Source organism: Oncorhynchus kisutch, linkage group LG3 (genome assembly GCF_002021735.2).
Source record: "Oncorhynchus kisutch isolate 150728-3 linkage group LG3, Okis_V2, whole genome shotgun sequence".
Classification (NCBI taxonomy): Eukaryota; Metazoa; Chordata; class Actinopteri; order Salmoniformes; family Salmonidae; genus Oncorhynchus; species Oncorhynchus kisutch.
In genome coordinates this window covers 39,371,263-39,393,074 of record NC_034176.2, presented here as the reverse complement: position 1 = coordinate 39,393,074, position 21,812 = coordinate 39,371,263, and the positions used below count along the sequence as shown (strand labels likewise).

The 21,812-nt window shown below is 44.3% G+C and overlaps 1 protein-coding gene across 2 annotated transcripts; it reads left to right on the top strand.

The window, feature by feature from the left end:
* Positions 1-4,080: 4,080 nt before the first annotated feature.
* On the top strand, positions 4,081-20,018 carry ercc6l2 (excision repair cross-complementation group 6-like 2). 2 transcript variants are annotated; one of them, XM_031805872.1, is made up of 21 exons: positions 4,081-4,372; positions 5,680-6,004; positions 6,100-6,208; positions 6,336-6,452; positions 6,609-6,802; positions 6,942-7,103; positions 7,310-7,517; positions 7,751-7,891; positions 8,133-8,249; positions 8,342-8,461; positions 8,615-8,686; positions 10,343-10,488; positions 10,715-10,810; positions 11,663-11,762; positions 12,581-12,733; positions 12,833-12,910; positions 14,363-15,449; positions 15,663-15,817; positions 15,974-16,149; positions 16,310-16,401; positions 17,797-20,018. In XM_031805872.1, the coding sequence occupies exons 1-21, from the start codon at positions 4,246-4,248 to the stop codon at positions 17,841-17,843; spliced, it is 3,822 nt and encodes a 1,273-aa protein (XP_031661732.1). In that variant the 5' UTR covers positions 4,081-4,245; the 3' UTR covers positions 17,844-20,018. The 2 variants fall into 2 exon arrangements, with proteins under 2 accessions (XP_031661732.1, XP_020330327.1); XM_020474738.2 differs by lacking the exon at positions 16,310-16,401.
* Positions 20,019-21,812: the final 1,794 nt, after the last annotated feature.

Genomic DNA, 21,812 nt, shown 5'->3' with positions numbered 1-21,812 from the left:
TGTGGAGGATGAAGGCTGCAGTAGGCATCTCAGATAGAGGGGAGTGAGGCCTAAGAGTGCATTATAAATAAGCATCAACCAGCGGGTCTTGCGATGTGTATACAGAGATGACTCATCATATACGCTGCTGCCACTTTAGATTATATACAGTATCTTGATATCTACCTCAACTACCTCATATCCCTCCACATAAATATGGTACTGGTACTCCCTGTATGTTAATTACTGTGTATATTATTCCTATTGTGTTTTTATTTTCTTATTTTTAACTCTACATCATTGGGAAAGATGTCATATATTTGTGATTTGTCATGTGCCGAATACGAATACTTCGTAAATGTGTTCAATTATAAATCTACTGATGTCTTGCCACAGTTTTCTTACATGAATACAATGCCAAAAAAGATGCAACACTGTTTCTGGGTGGTCATTACAAAAGGAGCAATGTGAGTTAATGTTTTCCTTAAACTTCTTCATATAGTGGTTGGTGGTTGGCAGGATAATATTTATGAATATTTATGAATATTATCCTAATTTTGTTAACAAGTAGGTATGTGTGTGGCAACATCCAAACTTTTTCCCAACAGATATTATCAATAAATCCTTTCCAATAAGGCATGACATAAGGTCATTCAACATCCTGATTTAACAAGGTTTGTATCGCTCGGTTGTTGAATGGACCAAAAGAGAAACAAATCTTTCCTACTGATGAGTCAACAGGGTCAACGGAAGGTAGGCTCTGAGGTTCGGGTCTTGACACGTTCCTGAATAATAAAGCAACACCTGAAGGAATGGCATCTAAAACAATTGCAAAATCTTTAGGTGTTACAGGGACCTTGTAAAGTGATAAGAATTCCTTACAACGGATTAAAAGACCCTCTGCATTGAGTTGGCTCACCAATAGGATATTATTTCGGAATCAATATTCCCAAAACAAATAATTATTTTTAAACAATATATCCCGATTTTTCCATATATAATATCTGTGTGGGGAAAATGATGCGTAGAAATGAAGGACAATGACAAGAAAACCTGCCGATGAAAAGTAGAAAGTGTCACTGGAACTTTGTCAATATTATATTTGCAAACCAACATGAAGTTAAGGACACCAAAAGTAGAGAAGACAAGATGAGGAATAAAATTCCACATAGAAGTGGGTCTTCTTAGGAGTTGTTTTATCCAATTGATCTTAAAAGTATTATTTAAGGTAGTAAAGTGCAGAAAATTCAGCCCACCATTCTCAGTTTTTTACAACAGTTTTCCTAATGTAATGGGTACAGTTTCTCCACAGAAAGTTGGGTACAGTTTCTCCACAGAAAGTTGAAAAGCATCTGGTCTATCTCCTTGCATATTTTACTGTCAAGATATAAAGATAGAGCGCCATATGTTAGTCTAGAGATACCTTCAGCCTTGGTTATCAGGACTCTCCCTTTTAAAGACAAGTCCCTCTGTAGCCATTGATTTAGCTTCTTCTGTTTTTTTTTTTAAATAAAAGGGTTCAAATTTAGTAAGCCTCTAGACTTCTGATCTGTTGTAATGGTTATGCCTAAATATGTCATTTCTTCTTTTACTGCAATACGATAATATGCAGGTGTCACCCAATCTTTGACAGCCATGAGTTCACATTTATTAATGTTAAGATATAGACCAGAGACTTTGGAAAAGGTCTGTATCACATTGATTGATATAGGAATTTGGTTACCAACTTTCAGAAAAAGTGTAGTATCATCAGCCAGCTGGCTTATAATAATTTCTTTACCAGCTATGGAAATACCTTGTACCGGACTATTATTTAAAGAATTGGTAAGTAGTTGTGTGATTAATAAAAACAGGTACGGGGAGATAGGACAACCTTGCCTAATTCCTCTCTTTAACGCTACATATTCGTCGCCAGATGAACTGTCTCCAGGTCATCTATAAGTCTATGCTAGGTAAAGCTCTGCGTTATCTCAGTTCACTGGTCATGATAACAACACCCCCCGTCCCCAAAGCCAACACCTCATTTGGCCGCCTTTCCGTCCAGTTCTCTGCTGCCAGTGACTGGAACGAATTGCAAAAATCACTGAAGTTGGAGACTTATTTCCCTCACCAACTTTAAACATCAACTATCTGAGCAGCTAACCGATCACTGCAAGCTGTACATAGTTCATCTGTAAATAGCCCACCCAATCTACCTACCTCATCCCCATACTGTTTTTATTTGATTTACTTTTCTGCTCTTTTGCACACCAGTATCTCTACTTGTACATCATCATCTGCTAATTTATCACTCCAGTGTTAATCTGCTAAATTGTAATTATTCGCTCCTATGGCCTATTTATTGCCTACCTCCTCATACCTTTTGCACACACCGTATATAGACTTTCTTTTTTCTACTGTGTCATTGACTTGTTTGTGTTATTGGCTTGTTTATTGTTTACTCCATGTGTCACTCTATGTTGTTGTCTGTGTCACACTGCTTTGCTTTATCTTGGCCAGGTCGCAGTTGCAAATGAGAACTTGTTCTCAACTAGCCTACCTGGTTAAATAAAGGATAAATAAAAAAATAAAAAATAACTCAAATCTAGGTGAGGTGCCATATTTCAATTTGACGGAGCTGTTACTATTTGTATAGTCTTAATAGTTTTACAGAAAAAATCCCCAAAGCCAAGTGAGGTCTGAGTAGTCAAGTATGTCTAATACTAGTTTGATATTGATAGAAATATGTCTGTTCCTCATGAAGCCAGACTGTGTTTCATCAATGATTGCATCCAGGACTTCTTTAATTATTTTGTCTAGTAGTAAGGCTAATATCTTATAGTCATAATTAAGAAGACAAATTGGATGCCAGTTATCGATGAGCAGCACTTCTTTTTTAGGCTTAGGTATCAGTGCTATTAACCCCTGACTTATTGTAGGAGGGAGAACATTGTTTTTAATATTCTCTAAAAAGACTTCAAATAGGAAGGGAGCTACTTGTTCAGAAAATAATTAGTAAACTTCTGATGTAATTCCATCAACACCTGGTGAATTATTGTTCTTTAGATGTTTGATAGACTCTATAATCTCTTCAACTTTGATGGGTTCATCACACTGTTTAGATTCTATATCACTGATAGAGTGAACATTATTCAGTGAGCCAAAAAACATATCTGTGGATTCCTGACAGTACGTAGAGCTATACAATTTCCTGTAAAAATTGTTACAGGATTTAGCGATTACTTTTTGGTCATCTGTAATAACACCATCAATGTTTAACTTATGGATAGTGTTATTTGTACAGTGATATTTCACAAGTCTAAAGAAATAGGTTGAATTCTGTTCTCCCTACTCAATCCATTTTTTCCTAGATCTAATAAAGGCTCCTTCTGGTTTTAATCTATATATATTATCCAGTTTATTTTGTAACTCAATTAGTTCCATCTTCTCCTCCCCCGAGAGGGCAGCTGGGGACCTCTGAGAAAGGGAAGTTATCTTAATGATCACCTTTTCCTCCTCAGCTCTTCTGGTCTTAGCAAGATTACTACCATATTTTGTAAGGTATTTGGACACCTCAAATTTAAAGAGCTCACAGTTCTTGCAATAAGATTTTTCTTCACAAGCCCTTTCCCAAAAGTGTGAGAGCAGATCTTTAACCTCAAACTTAACTATATCATTATTTAATAATGAGCTATTTAGCTTCCAGTATGATGCTCTACCAATGTTAGCATCAGGGGTAAATATTTTGATATCAATGTAAAATGGCCCTATGGTCTGTGAGGGGAATAGTACAAATATTTGTAGTAACACACTCACTATCAATACACTTGGATATAAGCCAAAAATCTCCGAATACAACAAGTGTAGACTTGGTTTGATTTGGTTGCGTCAGCGTTCCCTTCCGCTGGGCCTAAATTGCACAACAGGTAGCACTTTCTATTAATATTAACATATTGAAGCAATTATAAATGTTCACTTTTAGATATTTCTGGGAAAATAAAGAACACATTTAATTATATTTTGGTTTTATTATTAGTTTCGTTTGAATTGACAATTAGTGTTTTGGCAGCCAGGGTGATTGTTGAAAGTGCGACGCCGAATGCTTAAACTAGATAAACAGCAGAACGCTTGCTAGCTAGCGACGCTGACAAGTACGGGCAAGATAGGTCTCAAAGATCTAACTAGCTAGCTATACATATTACTGTCCCGTCAAAATACTAAATAATTTAGTTATCGAGTGTAAATTTAGCTAACTAGCTAAACGCTATTTTACTGTCTGAGCAATGTATGTGCCAGACAGTGAAGAGACTTGTCTTACTAGTTAACGTGAGCTTGTCTGCTTATGCTTTAGCTAGTTACGTCTTGCCACAATGCTTTTTGATGATGGCTTCAACTTCCACAGCTGACATAAAAGGTTTGTTACGCAGACGCTTAATGGGAGATAATTAGCTCGTTGAGCTTTAAAAGTTTGTTTCTCAAAACAGTCACATAGCCAGCTAGCTAGCTAGCTAGTAGCATAAGTTAACTGTTAAGCTCACATTGTCTTGAGTTGGATGTTAACAGAATGTGTATTTTACGGTGGTGATTTTAGCATGGAACGTTAAGTTAAATCTTGGTGAGGCAAATTCCCCTAAATGTTTTTAGATGGATTCCAGCAAAGCCACTACACAGCACATACATGAATATCACGGTGACAAACGGGTCCCAGAAACTTTTAGGGTCTACATAAAGCTGTCCCAACAGCAGAGCTTTCTTTTCAGCACCACGGAGTGAATCCCTTAGCGATGCTACATTTCTCTTCATATGACAAGGGTTGAAAAGGATTTGCCCGTAGATTGTCAACGTGATTCATGATGACTGCTTGTTAGCTAAGATTTTGAAGGTATGATGTTGACATGTGCAGTCCAATCAAAGCTACGGTAGATAAAATGATGTCAAATCATGCTATATCTGTGGCCAATGATCTTGAGCCTTCTTGGATGGGCACTTCTAATGTAACTCTATGGCAGCACCCAAGGAGCTTGAATGTCCAACTCTCCCGGTAGAGTTTGCGGCGACGTAGTGTCCCAATGAGTGACAGAACACGGAGCCATTCACGGTGTAACTAGAGAACATTACCAACCTCTACGCTCTGTATTTTCTGCTGCCTGCTCCACTACCCCAGAAAGCACTGGGCTAGGCTGAAACACCTGTATTTTGGAGCTGCCTTACTCAACTGTATGCGGCTTTATTAACTCAATATTATATATATTTTTGTTTACATTGTTTGCAAACTGATATGTGACACGTATTAATGCCAGAATCACATGCAAAACAGGCAACACAATATATATATATTTTTAGCTTAACGGGTGCCCTGCCTCAAAACCTGCCCTGAAGGTCACCACTGGTAATTTAGCCTATTAAAAACAAAAACTGTTTCAAGTGAGCATTCAGCAGGTCTGATGCCAAAAATAAAGTACATTCTTGCCTACTTAACCCATTCTTTTCATTAATTTTTTTCAAAGAAAGTTGTGTGTAGTTCCAGTAGTTAGCTACACCGCTACATGACAAAACAAGTCATTAGCTAACTACTCCCTCCCTCCCTCCCATAACAACTGCAAAATGTAGTTAAATTACATGTAGTTCACTACTCCCCAACACTGCTTGCTGTCTAGGTATTTATATAGCTAACCTGACATAACTAACCAAGCCATGATTTTCCCTCCCTCCCATAAACAGTGTGGCATGAGGGCGACAGATGCCTCGCTCCCAGCCTCAGAGATGGCACCCTACTACGAGAGGGGACAATCCAGAAACTCCCTTCCACTTCTCATGGTGAGGACATGGCACTGGTGAAGTTCACAGATCAACATGATGAAGATGAAGAAGAGGAGGCAGTCTTTCCAGTCTGTAAACTCCAGAGACCAGACACAAACCAGTCGTCCACCAGTGTAGTGTCTGCCCAGGAGAAGCCTCTTTTTCTCTGCAGCCAGACACCCCCCGGGCCATCAGAGCCCTTGGTGTTGTCACAGAATGGTGTGGCAGTCCCATACACCATCAACAGGTACGTGAGCTGTTAACTAGGAAGCTGGGATTTTGTTGGGCTTCCCAGGTTGTTTTTGCTGTACGAATGGGGCCTTAATCAGATGCCGTCAACAGGTACCTGAGGTACTACCAGAAGGAAGGGATCCAGTTCATCTATGACAACTATGCCCAGTCCAGAGGATGTATCCTGGGAGATGACATGGGCCTGGGCAAGACCATTCAGGTAAAAACTAGACTGTCTCTGCAGAAACCTGATTGTTGACGGTATGTAGCTAGAGTATTAGCACTATTGGAGTTATCATGTGAAGAAAGACCTGCTGTTCATGACTGACGTGTGTGTCTGTCAACAGGTCATTGGTTTCCTGGCTGCTGTGCTGGGTAAAACAGGGACATGGGAAGACATTGAGAACAACAGGCCTCAGTTTCTTCTCACTCAGATCCCCACACAGCGAAGCAAACCCCGAAAGGTAGATATTGAGCTATAGATTTCCCACAAGGGAAGCACTCTTTGTGGCTGAAAACTGACTGATAGTTACAAAAATGTTAAAACCCACATGTGCATGCCCATGCTCTCTGTTAGTGTCCTGTGTAGGTGTTGTTATATTATCCATGGTTGTGCCCAGGTGTTCTTGATTGTGGCCCCTCTGTCGGTGCTGTACAACTGGAAAGAGGAGCTGGAGACGTGGGGTCACTTCCTGACCGTTGTAGTCCACGGTCTGAGGAAAGAGGAGGAGCTGGCTCGCATCCGGAGGGGACGCTCTGAGATCGCCCTCACCACCTACGAGACCCTACGCCTCTATCTGGAGCAGTTTAACAGGTAACGTTAGCTAAGATAATTAGGTGTGTTGGTGTGTGTAGCCTAAAACCATAGTAGACCCGTTTCCTAATCCTACCGTGAAACTCCACCTATAAGCCTGCCACGCATTTTGACTTGTGTGGCCGGTCTTCAATTCCAGCATTGACTGGTCTGCTGTGATAGTGGACGAGGCCCACAAGATCAAGAACCCCAACTCCCAGATCACTGGGGCAATGAAGGATCTGAGGTGTCCGGTCAGAGTGGGCCTCACTGGCACAATCCTGCAGAACAACCTGGACGAGCTCTGGTGTGTCATGGACTGGTGGGTCTACACTGGCAATATAACTACTACTACTGTTTCTATCACTGCTGCTACAGTACGACTGATTACCCTTTATTAGACACCTATTAGTGCAATGATGTAGAGTCAAGAGGTTACCCCAAAAAACCTCCCAATACCCAGTGCCACCATTTCCTTCTAAACCACTCTTTCTCTTGGGATTGACCTTCTTCCTTTGTGTACTTCAGGGCCATCCCTCGTTGCCTTGGCAGCCTGGGTAACTTCAAGAATATGTTTTCGGACCCCATCGAACTGGGGCAGAAGCACAGCGTAACTAAGCGGGCCCTAGCGACGGGCAGGAGGGCGGTCCGGGCCCTGGCTGCGAAGCTCTCCCATTGGTTTCTCCGGAGGACCAAGGCTCTTATCAGAGAGCAGCTGCCCAAAAAAGACGACAGGGTGAGTGGAGACTTCCACACAGGGTTCATGTTCATGAATTAGGGTTGTGCAATTCTGGTAACTTTTCCAGAAATCCTAGTTGGGAGTATTCCTGCTTATTCTCTCCTGATTTCAGGAATTTTCCAACAAGGATTCATGGAAAACCTGGGAATTTTGGGAAATGTGAATATCCCTGGTCTAGCAGGTGGTTTCAAACATCTCACTAAGTGAATGGCTCCTCCATCTATGGCCAGGTGGTGTACTGTTCGCTGACGTCGTTCCAGCAGACTGTGTACCAGGCGGTACTGGACACGGAGGATGTCACCCTGCTCTTGCGCTCCTCAGAGAAGTGTGACTGTCACAGTGGACACTCTCGCAGGAAGTGCTGCTACAAGGTCGGCTAATGACAGGAACAGTTGTGTTATAACCTCTATTTGACCCACTATGAAGAAATCTGTTATTAACCGTTTTGCACTCTTTAGTTCAGTGAACATCAGTCAAGGTTTGAATCATTGTTTGGTCTTTATAGGTCACCTAGACTAAGCAATGGTCACAATGTTGTCAATAATGTTGACTTTATTGTGATAGGCCTTCCCTGGGAGGTGATGTAAATGTTTGATGTCTTGTAAACTACAGGTGAATGCTCGGGGTGTGCGTGTGACAGACCTGTACTTCAGTTACTTGGCCATTCTCAGGAAGGTGGCCAACCACGCGGCTTTACTGCAAGCCAAGTGGAACACCAGCAAAAAGCAGGTACGCTCTCACAAGTGAAGTCCTGGTTATTATTTTACTGAACATGACAAGTTCTGTTTGGTTTAACATCTGGACATACTGTGCTCTCTCAGGAGCAGTATGTGAATGAGATCTGTGAGAAGGTGTTCCAGAAGTTTCCTGACTTCACAGAGAAATGCAAGCAGGCAGCATTTGAGGCCATGTCAGACCCCATGTACAGCGGAAAGATGAAGGTAGGTTGGTCACGAGGACAAAAGTCATGTCACGTGAATGGCAAAGGCAGTTAGGTAGGCTCATATGTTTACATATAGTATCAGGTTTTTAAGAGAAGTATGTCTCATTTGGATCCTTGGTTGATATCCCTCTTCCTCTACACCCTGTCATAGGTTCTCCAGAGGTTGTTGAAACATTACATGCAGAGAAAAGACAAAGTGCTATTATTCTCCCTCTCCACTAAGGTAAAACGTTTTAATTGTGTTTGGTAGCCACAGGGATTCTGTCATTTGTGTCTAACTGTTTGTATGTGTGTGTCTCTCTGTGTTTGTGTGTATGTACTGTAGATGTCATGTGTGAGAGTTGGGGGATCTGTAGGGGTGTTAGTGTGTGTGTGTAGGAAAATGGCTGTGGTAGATAATGGTGAGATCATGTACTGGGCTTTAGATGGTGTCAGAGCTCTAGTTCAGACACAACCAAAGCATGGATTGCTGTCTTCCTTACTTTGTCCATAGACTGCTTACACGATGAGGAAACTATCCCTTTAAGCGTACAGTGCAATCAAAGTATTCAGACCCAATGACTTTTTCCACATTTTGTTACGTTTTAGAATTAAGTCGTTTTTTTCCTTCATAAATATACACGCATTAATTAACCAATAATGACAAAGCAAAAACAGGTTTAGACATGTTTTTTGCAAATATATAAAAAATAAGAAACTGATATCAAACTGATATATATTTTCAACAATGTAGAAAATAGTAAAAAATAAATGAATTGCCTTTTACTTTGTTGAAGCACCTTTGGCAGTGATTATAGCCTTGATTCTTCTTGGGTATGATGCTATAAGCTTGGCACACCTTTATTTGGGCAGTTTCTCCCATTTCTTCTCTGCAGATCCTCTCAAGCTCTGTCAGGTTGGATGGGAAGCGTCGCTGCACAGCTATTTTCAGGTCTGTCCAGAGATGTTTGATCGGGTTCAAGTCCTGGCTCTGTCTGGACCACTCAAGGACATTCATAAACTTGTCCCAAAGCCGCTTCCGCGTTGTTTTGGCTATGTGCTTAGGGTTGTTATCCTGTTGGAAGGTGAACCTTCGCCCCAGTCTGTACTTCGCTTCGTTCATCTTTGCCTTGATCCTTTCGAGTCTCCCAGTCCCTTCCCCAAATCGGACAATTCTTTCGACCTCATGGTTTGGTTTTTAGGCTCTGACATGCACTGTCAATTGTGGTACCTTTATATAGACAGGTGTGTGCCTTTCCAAATCACGTCCAATCAATGAATTTACCACAGGTGGACTCCAATCAAGTTGTAGAAACATCTCAAGGATGATCAATGGAAACAGGATGCACCTGAGCTCAATTTCGAGTGTCATAGCAAAGGGTCTGAATACTTATGTAAATATGGTATTTCTGTTTTTTATTTTTAATACATTTTGCAAACATTTCTAAAAGCCGTTTTCGCTTTGTCATTATGGGATATTGTGTGTAGATTGATGAGGAACATGTTTTATTTAATCTATACTAGAATAAGGCTGTAATGTAACAAACTGTGGAAAAGGGAAGGGGTCTGAATACTTTCCCAATGCCCTGTATACTTCTGGTCATTTATGAACATTTGAACATCTTGGCCGTATTATAATCTCCACCCGGCACAGCCAGAAGAGGACTGGCCACCCCTCATAGCCTGGTTCCTCTCTAGGTTTTGGCCTTTCTAGGGAGTTTTTCTTAGCCACCGTGCTTCTACACCTGCATTGCTTGCTGTTTGGGGTTTTAGGCTGGGTTTCTGTACAGCACTTTGAGATATCAGCTGATGTACGAAGGGCTATATAAATAAATTTGATTTGGTAACACGCCACGTCACCAAAAGGAAGTGTTCTCAATATACTGTGTTAACCCTTCAGCTGCTGGACGTGCTGGAGAGCTACTGCATGGCAGATGGGCTGGAGTATAGCAGATTGGATGGCAACACCAAGCCCAGAGAGAGGCTGAAGATCGTCAAAGAGTTCAACAGCTGCCCTGATATCAACCTCTGCCTGGTCTCCACCATGTCAGTGCCACTCCCACCACCCCTCATAGCTCTGCTTTAACAGAGCACAGCAATATGATTGTGTTGGATGTGTGTCCCCCAAATGGCACCCTATTCCCTACATAGTGCACGGCCCTGCTCAAAAGTAGTGCACTATATAGGGAATAGCGTGCCAGTTGGGACACAGCTATGTTTGAAATGAATGAACCACTGACTGTAGGTTCGCTTGTCTGTTTCTCCCCCCCAGGGCAGGGGGTCTGGGCCTGAACTTTGTTGGGGCCAACATTGTGGTCCTGTTTGATCCCACCTGGAACCCTGCCAATGACCTGCAGGCAATTGACAGGTATGCTGCAATATCCATACATGCCATGTACTTACATAGAAGTACATAGTCATAGAACCTTACAGGGTTCTTTCCAATTTGTTGTATCAAATCAAACTTTGTCACATGCGCCGAATACAAGTGTAGACTTTACCATGAAATGCTTAGTTACAAGCCCTTAATCAACAGCGCAGTTCAAGAAGAGTTAAGAAAATATTGACCAAATAAACTAAAGTAAAAAAGTATAATTAACAATAACGAGGCTATATACAAGGGGTACAGGTTAGTTGCGGTCATTTGTACATGTAGGTAGGGATGAAGTGATAAAACATCAAGTAGCAGCAGTGTACAAAATAAATGGAGGGGGTCCTAGACTTGGCGCTCCGGTACAGCTTGCGGTGTTGAATCAGAGAAAAGAGTCTATGACTTGGGTGACTAGAGTCTCTGACAATTTTATGGGCTTTCCTCTGACACCGCCTATTACTGGATGGCAGGAAGCTTGGACCCAGTGATGTACTGGGCCGTACGCACTACCCTCTGGTGCGCCTTACGGTCAGATGCCGAGCAGTTGCCATACCAGGTGATGATGCAACCAGTCAGGATGTTCTCGATGGTATAGCTGTAGAACCTTTTGAGGATCTGGGGACCCATGCCAAATCTTTTCAGTCTCATATTCTATGTCTGTATACACAATGCCAGTGTTAACAACAGTGATCTCTGTGCTGGTGTGGGACCCATAGGTCACCCTTTATGGCTTATTGACCTGAATGGGGACCCCTCTTCTATTCCTTTTTATTTCCATGATGTGACCTCTCCTCAGGGCGTATCGTATAGGCCAGTGCAAGGACTTGACAGTGTGTGACCTCTCCTCAGGGCGTATCGTATAGGCCAATGCAGGGACGTGACAGTGTTCAGACTCATCTCTCTGGGAACAGTGGAGGAGGTCATCTACCTGCGCCAGGTCTACAAACAGGTACAGTCATCCGAAGATTTTCATCACAGTATGCTGTCTGCACATACAATTATTGTGTTTGAGGATTTCTAAATTGCTTTCATGGAGGATTGGCTTGAATTGTGAGGATAACCACACAATGTATTTTCATCATAAGCAAAAACTATTAGTTTTCTACCCAAAGTTGCAAAGAAAATGTTGCGATCCATTTATTAAACACAAGAGACCAGAAAAATGGATAAACGGGTGTGGCGGTAGCAGGAATAGCGATATCTTGTGGGCAAAGCTGGTACTTTCACACTCATTTATGGGGGAAAATGCAAGCTACTTCAATGGCTAATTTCTCTGAACAAGGGGAAAACACATCACCAAATTCACTGAGAATATATTACATAGTATCAATAAACAATACTCCAATACGCAACTTCATACTACTTGTCAAACATAGAGAACTGATATTATATACTGGATGTTGGTGTGAGCTTTGGGAGTTCTGTGGGTGACTTTTGACCATTTTATTTGGATTCCTCCCGTAGTCGGTTTTAAGAAGAGGTTTGGTCCAAATCGGATGTTGGATACTATATTTATTGAATATTAGATTAATCCTATACATTGAAATGGCCAATTAGGGTGCAATCAATTAGCTTAGTTTCTCAGATCAAATTATATTTCAACAAAAATACTGTTGCAGGAATGCTTATCCAATATGTTCTTAACTACAGAAACCAATTCAAAACAATGGCTTGCTGAAATGGAACGACCCATTTGATATTGGTATTTAGATGGGGAAACCAACCATCTAATGTTCTCTCCCTCCATCCCTGTCTGTGACTCTGCAGCAGTTGCAGTCTTCTGTGATGGGTAAGGAGAGTGCCCGGCGGTACTTTGATGCAGTGCAGGGGTCCGACGACCAGAAGGGGGAGCTGTTTGGGATACAGAACCTCTTCAGGCTGCAGACCCAGGGGACCTGCCTCACCAGGAGAATACTGGAGGTCAGAAGTCAAACAGCCTGTGTGGACAACCCTGGTACTGTGTGTTACATGTTTGTGTGTATTTCTATTTCTGTTTATGTACATGTGTGTTCCTCTCAGCGGGAGGGACGAGTGGAGGTAGGAGTAATGACGTCCAGCACCCACACAGGGGAAGAGGAGGAGAGGAAGAGCGAGAGCGTGAGTAACTGCCTTTCTCAGGGACCCGTGACGGGCGCATCTTTCCCATCTCTCACTCCCTCTCCTTTCCCAGGCGGCCCTCTCATCCCTCCATTCCCTCTCATCCCTCCTTTCCCACGTGAAAGAGACAATTCCTCACACGTGCGTCTTCCTGTCTTTCCTTCACCGGCCCCTTCTTACTCTTCTCTCTCTCCCCCTTCCCCATCTCTCTTTCGCATTCTCTCTGTGATAGTATCCCAACAGATGGACATAATTATCCCTCTGTAATGCCAGGACCAGACCACACTGAAGGCCGTCTGTTCTGTTGTGTGGTATTTATTTACCCAATAGTTTGGCTTCTATCTACTGTGACAGTTCCCAGCTAAGACCCAACACAACTGTCCCTTTTTAGTAGGCTGGGTATGTACCGGGGGATGTTCAGACTTTAATAGCCATAGACAATACACCAGGGTGTATTCACACACACACACACACACACACACACAACGGAGGAGTCATCTGGTTGGCAAAAACCATAAGATTAGTATCGCTGTAGGTGGTCCCACTCATAAAGGCCCTCGCATAACTCCCATGCACGCTATAAAAGCTACAATGTATCCTATTGTTTCATATTCATGACTCATGGCATGGCACATTTATGTATGGATGATTTATTGTTACAAGCATCTTTGCATTACCTAGCACTGCTAAATTCTTTATGAATGCCCAATCCTGTTCTGTAGCCTGGTGATGCCATCAGCCCCAGGTCACAACCAAATACAACATACAGAAGACTCCATAGCTTTGTCGATCTCATTAGTGCTGCTTTCCTACCAGACCTAACGCAGTGGTAAATCTTAGCACTGACGGTAGAGCTATACGTCTTTTTGTTTGTCCTACATTTTTTTGCTATTTTCACAGCGGGAATTGTGAAGATTTATTTTGAAGCGGTCTCCCGAGCCAAACCCTTTATCAATGGTCTTGACTACTTAGCGATTGCTTTGGTCAGGACAAAAAAAAAGCAGCCTTCATTGAGAGGAGGGGAGGCTATGCTTGATTTTATTTTATAAAATTCAACAAAAAAACATTACTTTTTTTATATTTCTAAATACGAGGTGTATGGACAATTTTTTTTTTGCCTCTCTCTTGTTCCATGTGCATATGGGAACTGTGCATCACTGCTGGGTAGGTTGCTCTTCCGCTGTTCAAATCCATGCCTTAACCAACCGCGTTACCTCTAAGACCAGCCTTCAGTGAGTTTAAATATCCCCACCAGCGCTGCCTGAAATTGGCACCATTGGCCAATGTTTTTAACGACAAACCTCAGATATTGCCATCCCTCCCACCTTAGCAAAAGCGAGCTCATAATAAGACCTGTAAATTACCAATCTTGGGCCAAGGGTTTTAAAATAGTTTATAGATATATATATATATTTTTTTAAATATGAAGACTCTGTTGACCTTGTGTTGCAGGAGGCTGGGGAGGTTTCCGCAAGGGACCACTGTGAACTGAGCAATGGAGGGGCAATCGGCAGTGTAGGGGCCTCGAGGATCCCCAGGGCAACAACCAGGGGGGTACTGGACTTCAGCAGTGGCAGTGAGGAGGAGGAGGAGGAGGGGGAACAGGGGGGCAAGAGTAAGGTGGAGAAGGAGAACACTGCCCTTCCTGGCCGACTCAGTCTCCTTCAGCATGGCTTCTCCAGGTTGCTCCAGAGGTCAGGGGTCAGGGCTGGATCAGGGTCAGAATCAGGGGAGCATAGCCAGAGTGAGGGGGGAAGGAGTGATTCTGAGGAGGACAGTGATGAAGACACTTCTGCCATGGCACCAAAGGGCCTCAGCACCACAGGGAGTGGGGGCCCCCACACCCCTACATTGGCCCCCAAGGGTGGGAACCACTTGGATGCAGCTCCTCTGAAGAACGACTGGGACGTCTCCAGTGGCTCTGAGAGAGAGGAAGAAAGGAATGGAGGGAGATGGGATGGACAGAGGGGGCGAGACCATGATCCTGTTACACTGTCAGGAGAGAGTGATGACATGGGGAGAAAAATACAAAATCTGAAACAAGGAATAAGGAGGAAGAGGAGGGTGGAGGAGGACAGTGATGATGATTCACCCCCCTCCAGTGGAAGCAAACGATCTAACACTAAAACTCCAGTTTCCAGAATGCACCAGGTGATGTTTGACTCTGAGTCTGAGGACATAGACATTGAGGAGCTAATCAGACCTTGTGCACAAACTCATGTGCTTAAGAGACCCCCAGCACACCTGAGAAGGAGGGAGATGGGGAGAGATGGTGGTAGTAAGAGAGAGATCAGCAACAGACCAGTAGACCAGAGTAGAAGAACCAGACAAGCTGAGGACATTGAGACTTTTACCTCCTCAGACGAAAACCACACTCCAGTCGAAAGAGTCCGATCTGTTACAGCCCCACACAACCACAATCATGGCCGAGGCCCACAGACAGACCAACACGGAGCGAGGGCGTTTACAAACCCAATAGTGAACCAGACTGTCCCTTCTGCCAAAGGACCACCCTGTGAAACGATTGACAATGTGTTAGGTAAGGTCAAAATGGGATCAAAACAAAAAAACAACTGTCGTATCAAGTGTGTCAGCAAACATCAGGGGCCTGTATTCACAAAGCATCTCAGAGGAGATCAGGACTGCTACTCTGAGATGCTTCTGGGATACAGGCCCAATTCTATACCAAGAGTTAGAGTAGAATTTGCCTGTAAGTACAGACTTATATCTCCTATTTGTGTGGGTGTTGTAGGTGGTGTACGGGAGGTGGTTTACACACACTCTAACCAACATGTGGTGGGCGGGAGCAAGGCCGAGGAGCGAATCAGCAGAGCCGCTCTCAGAGACGTGTTTGAGCGCAGGAGGTTCTCCCAGCTTCCAGCCAATGAACTTCGGGACACACAGAAGGTACACACTCACTACCTGGTGAAGCCCAAACCACACAATGAGTCGATAGTCTAGTGTCCTATTCCAAATCAACTCCCTAACCCCTTTTCCTTGTCCCTTCCTTGTCAGTGTGATTAGAAGGAATTGATCAAATCTGTGCGTGTGTGTATTTTACAGACCCAGCCTGAACACACTCCACCATTCCATACTTCCCATAATAATGACGTTGGTTGGGTGGGAGCAGTGCACAGACCCAGTGTGGACCACTCAGTCACACACACCATCAGGAGCGTCCACCACCCCACCCAACACACCACCGTCATTATCGGAGAGACCCCCGGAACCATCCGAAGGTGAGTTATTCCTGGTAGGGCAGGGCAGAGAGCCAAATCTAACCACCGTTATGGTGTGCAGCGCCCTCAACTGGTAGAAAGGGGTTCTCCTTTGTGTGTGTGTGTGTGTGTGTGTGTGTGTGAGACCACCTCTGAGCTAACCCTCTCAACCATTTCCCAGAACCTTGCCAAGGATTAGCCAGTTGTGTTCAGGCTCTACAGTACTGCCTTTCCCCTCCAATACCACAGTTATCCTGAGACTCCCAGAATATGGTTAGTTCCTGTTTTAATGGCTGTGACAGAATATGGTTAGTTCCTGTTTTAATGGCTGTGACAGAATATGGTTAGTTCCTGTTTTAATTGCTGTGACAGAATATGGTTTGTCCATGTTGTTTTTGGGGACAGTTGCACCTGTCTTAGAAAAAGGACCCTATATCATTCCATGACGATCAGAAATGTACCCTAAATATACACAACATAGCCAAAAATATGTGGACCTGCTCCTTGAACATCTCATTCCAAAATTATGGGCATTAATATGGAGTTGGTCCCCCCTTTGCTGCTATAACAGCCTCCACTCTTCTGGGAAGGCTTTCGACTAGATGTTGGAACATTGCTGCAGGGACTTGCTTCCATTCAGCCACAAGAGCATTAGTGAGGTCGGGAACTGATGTTGGGCGTTTAGGCCTGGCTCGCAGTTCGCGCGCCAATTCATCCCAAATGTGTTCGATGGGGTTGAGGTCAGGTGTGCAGGCCAATTAAGTTCTTCCACACTGACCTCGACAAACCACTTCTGTATGGATCTCGCTTTGTGCACTGGGGCATTCTCATGCTGAAACAGGAAAGGGCCTTCCACAAAGTTGGAAGCACAGAATAGAATGTCATTGTATGCTGTAGCGTTAAGATTTCCCTTCACTGGAACTAAGGAGCCTAGCCTGAACCATGAAAAACAGCCCCAGACCATTAATCCTCCTCCGCCAAACTTTACAGATGACAGTATGCATTACAGCAGATAGCTTTCTCCTGGCATCCGCCAAACCCAGATTCGTCCGTCGGACTGCCAGATGGGGATGCATGATTCATCACTCCAGAGAACGTGTTTCCATTGCTCAAGAGTCCAATGGCGGCAAGCTTTACACCACTCGAGCCGACGCTTGGCATTGCGCATGGTGATCTTAGGCTTGTGTGTGGCTGCTCAGCCATGGAAACCCATTACATGAAGCTCCCGATGAACAGTTTTCTATGAGCTTGTGTGGCCTACCACTTCGCGGCTGAGCCGTTGTTGTTCCTAGACGTTTCCACTTCACAATAGCAGCTCTAGCAGAGCATAAATTTGATGAACTGACTTGTTGGAAAGGTGGCATCGTATGACAGTGCTATGTTGAACGTCACTGAGCTCATCAGTAAGGCCATTCTACTGCCGATGTTTGTCTATGGAGATTGCATGGCGGTGTGCTCAATTTTACACACCTGTCAGCAACGGGTGTGGCTGAAATAGCCAAATCCATTCATTTGAAAGAGTATCCACATACCTTTTGTATATATATCCACGAAGCATCAACTTTTCTCACCTACTTTCAAGCCAACATTTTCCTATTTTCTAATATGTTATCACGCAACTTTCCTACGCTCTCTGAGCCGAATCCTGTGTGTGTGTTCCCCATGTAGGCAGCAGCTGGAGGAGATGGCGTGTGTATTTGGATCTGTTTCATTGAGACAGTTTGCTGAGGAGGTTCTGAGGAGTACCTCTGCCCAGAGACTGGCTCAGCTACGACAGTACTACACTGACCAGGGCCCTGAGGTGGCTTCCATCATCAGGCAGAACTTCGCAGAACCACACACAGCCCAGCCCAAAGTTGACAGGACAACCCCTTCCTCCTCCTCTACAACCAAACACAGACCCAACTCCAAAAGGAACCAGAGAGTTGCTCTAGAACCCCAAGCAGAACCTAGAACCCGACATAGGTCCGTTCCAGAACCCCAGAGGGATGTTCCCTCTTCTGAGGAGCAGAGGGTCCGGAACGCCAGAGGAGGGAAGAAGAAGAGTGGTAATAGTGGAATGTCCAGAGCTGCTCAGTGCTCCAGCTCAGACCTGGACAATAGTAGGAGTAGTCCTCTGGGACCAGGGGCCTCTAGAGCTCAACCCGTTTCCTCCTCCTCCTCTTCTTCAGCTCTCAGCCATCCCCAGGCTAAGCCCACAGCCAGCCCTCCGAGAGGGAGGAGCAGCAGCCTGCTGTCCTCCCCCGGGAAGAGTGAGGTTGTGGGGAGGCAGCGGTACAGAGCTCAGCCTTCCTCTCCCCCCAGCCAGCAGGTCCTCCTCACAGAGCTGCTAGGGGACACCTCCATCCTGGACGACCTGCTGCGACCCAGAAGCAAGGCCTCAGAGCCTCAGAGGGGCTTCCCAAAAAACCCTACTTCACAGGCTGTCTTTACACCCACTTCTCACTCTGCCACACCTGCCTCCTGTCACCCTACAACGCCTCCCAAACCGCCCAGCACACCCCACCCTCGGCCCCTGACAAAATCCGTCCCAGGCCCTTCTTCTAGTACTACTCGTCCCTCTCGATCCATCACCACACCCCTCACACACCCCATTACACCACTTTTCTCTCCAGCCCCTGAGAGGTCAAAGAACAGCCACAGAGACTTCTGGGACATTTTGGAGGAGGGTAACGAGGAGAGGATCAACAAACTGACGGACCCGTCGGAGGTAGAGAGGGTGTGTGAGAGTGCTAGCGTCAGGGCCAGAGGAGGAACAGGGGGAGGAGAGGAGAAAAGGAACACGTCACTTTGGAAGAGGAACGACAAGTTCCTGTGGAAGAAGTGATTCTGGGGGAGACATGACGACATGTTATTTGCGTTCGACTTTTATTATTCTTATGCTTTTTTTTAAAACGAAAAATGTAATCGTTTTGGTTACTGTAACCTATCCTGAAATTATAGATCGATAAATACGTGTGTGTGTGTGTGTGTGTGTGTGTGTGTGTGTGTAAGTCAACCGTGTAGACAAACCATGTGTGTGCGTGCTCATGTATGAAAATGTACATTGTAATTCAGAACATTAATGCCATGTGCCATTGACTTGGGCCAGACATGGTCTGACTGTGTCAGTGGTGGTAACCCATGTTTCCTGCTCAACTAATTAGTGACCACCAGCCTGAGAATCTCATGTCTGGCCACCTACATGGCAGGACCCTTGGTGGTCCTAATAAACCCCCCCCCCCCCCTTCTTCACTCACACTCTGTCTCTTTGTCTGTGTTTCTGTCTTCCGTAAGGCTTTGACTAGTTTTCTTATATACTTATATACTTTCTCAATAGACGGTGTGTATGGGAAGTGGGCCAGGGGCTGTCTGGGGGCAGGGCCTGTGGTGGGTGCATGTCGGGGCGCTCCTTCCCGCATCAGTAGTCTGCAAAATGACAGGCTGTGGTTGGGCTCAGCTCTGCTTCTAATGGCCTCAGAGTGGAGGCCGCTGCTGCACCGCTGCTGCACCATTAGAGCAAAAAATTAAATCTGTGGGTCATGGCCCTCATCTGTGGGTCCTGGCCCACCATTTTGGGGACCACTGCTGCATACCATCTCTGATAGTTACTGTATAGAGGTGTGTGTGTGAGAGAGAAAGCCGCGCAGCTGTTTGACCTCTCAGCTGAGGTAAGCAGAGCCCCTAAGGGTGCAGCTCTGTTAATGTGTTTTGTTTAGCTGAAATGAGAAAGTGCTGATAGCTATCAATAAACAACAAGACTAATACGTGCCTCAACAGAACACTCAGCTCCGCTGCCAAAGCCGTGTGTGTAGCCCTTCTGGGTGGTAGAAGGTGCACACAGACAGGCCACACATCTGCCACGCCTGTTCAAATCCGAGACTGAAGAGAATAAAAAAAGCACTTTTCTATCTCTCTTTCCTCCTCAAACTCACGCCACGAACAGATTCCCATCTACCTCCCCCTCCGCTCTTTGCTCAGTCTGGTTCAAGTGCAATGACAGTCAGGCTTAAAAGGTTTTAGAAATGCACTAAATGATTGTAAAGAATTGGACACCTCTACAGTACATCATGCCCCAATGATTCCCAATGTTGTCCTGTCTAAAAGCTATCTAAAAGGATTCCAGCTCTTCAGTGACGTGAGAAACGCAAACCGAGTGCTGTTCTGTCCTCTGGACGGATGTCAATAAATATAAACAGGTGGAACATGTTTAGCAAGAGGCACTGAGGACTAAAAGACACAAGTACAAGAGTCAAAGAGTTGTTTGTGTTCACTGGATTATGGGTCCACTTGTGTCTACCTTCCTTTCACTCTGTTTTACTGTATTCTGTTCCCTATTTTGGGCATCACTTTTGACCCAAAAAATGGACTGCTGGCTTTTTCTAACTTCCTTATTAGGGTCTTTTCTCTGTGTGTCAGGACGGTGAGAGGACTTTCTGGATTCCCTGTCACAATTACCCAAGTGTCTGTCCATCCATCTGGCTGGCTGGGTTTACTTGCAGACGCCAGGGAGAGACAGACAGAGCGTGTGGTGTGTATAAGTCATTTAAATAATGCACCCTTCAAACCTGTTGGATTGAAGGGTGAGGGTTAGGGCCATTCCCCCCCCAGAAATGTCCGGGAACTTGCAGGTGCCTTGGTGGAAGAGTGCAAATCTGGTGCAATCCATGAGGAGGTGCACTGCAGTACTTAATGCAGCTGGTGTCCACACCAGATACTGACTGTTACTTTTGATTTTGACACCCCCACTTTTGTTCAGGGACACATTATTCCATAGTCACATGTCTGTGGAACTTGTTCAGTTTGTCTGTTGTTGAATCTTATGTTCATACAAATATTTACACATGTTAAGTTTGCTGAAAATAAATGCAGTTGACAGTGAGGACGTTTATTTTTTTGCTGAGTTTATGTTCAGTACACAGGTATTCATCGGCATACAGTAAATAAGAGGCCATGTAGTGAGTTAAGGCCTATGGAGCAATTTAAAAAAATGTTTCCTTCATTTAACTAGGCAAGTCAGTTAAGAGCATATTCTTATTTACAATGATGGCCTAGAAAACAGTGGGTTAACTGTTAAGGGGCAGAACAACAGATTTTTACCTTGTCAGCTTGGGGATTCGATCTAGCAACCTTTCAGCTACTGGCCCAACGCTCCAACCACTAGGCTACCTGCTGCCCCAAGATAGGTGACTCAGCAAGCAAACAACTCCATCACGTTGGGGGAATATCCCACAGTTGTTACGGTAACGCTCAGAGGAGGTCTCTGAATGAAAAATGGAGAAAAAAAACCATTCCCCTCTCTCATTTCATTAGGAAATTACGTACAATTGGGCAACCATTCCTGTCTTGGTTTCCTAGGAGACCTGTTAGCTGTAACTGAGTGTAATTTACTAGCTCCTGGGCCCTTCCTCTCCTTATTGTTCTACATCATAAAAGAGGTAGACTGGATACACACACACAGGAATAATCCTCCTGTTTAGTCTCTGGTTCCTAAAAAAAGAGTAAGTCCCCTGCCCGAATATTAATGATCCACTGGTGAGACAACTAAAATGAACTCCGATCTCCTTGAAATCTCATTCTCCACACCTAGATGGAATGACTGAAATAGTAAATGTGTGGTTCTATGATAGATTTGTAAAATAAGGTCAGAGTCGTCATGTTTCTCTGGACAAGAGATGCATCTACACACTGAACCCCCCTCATGT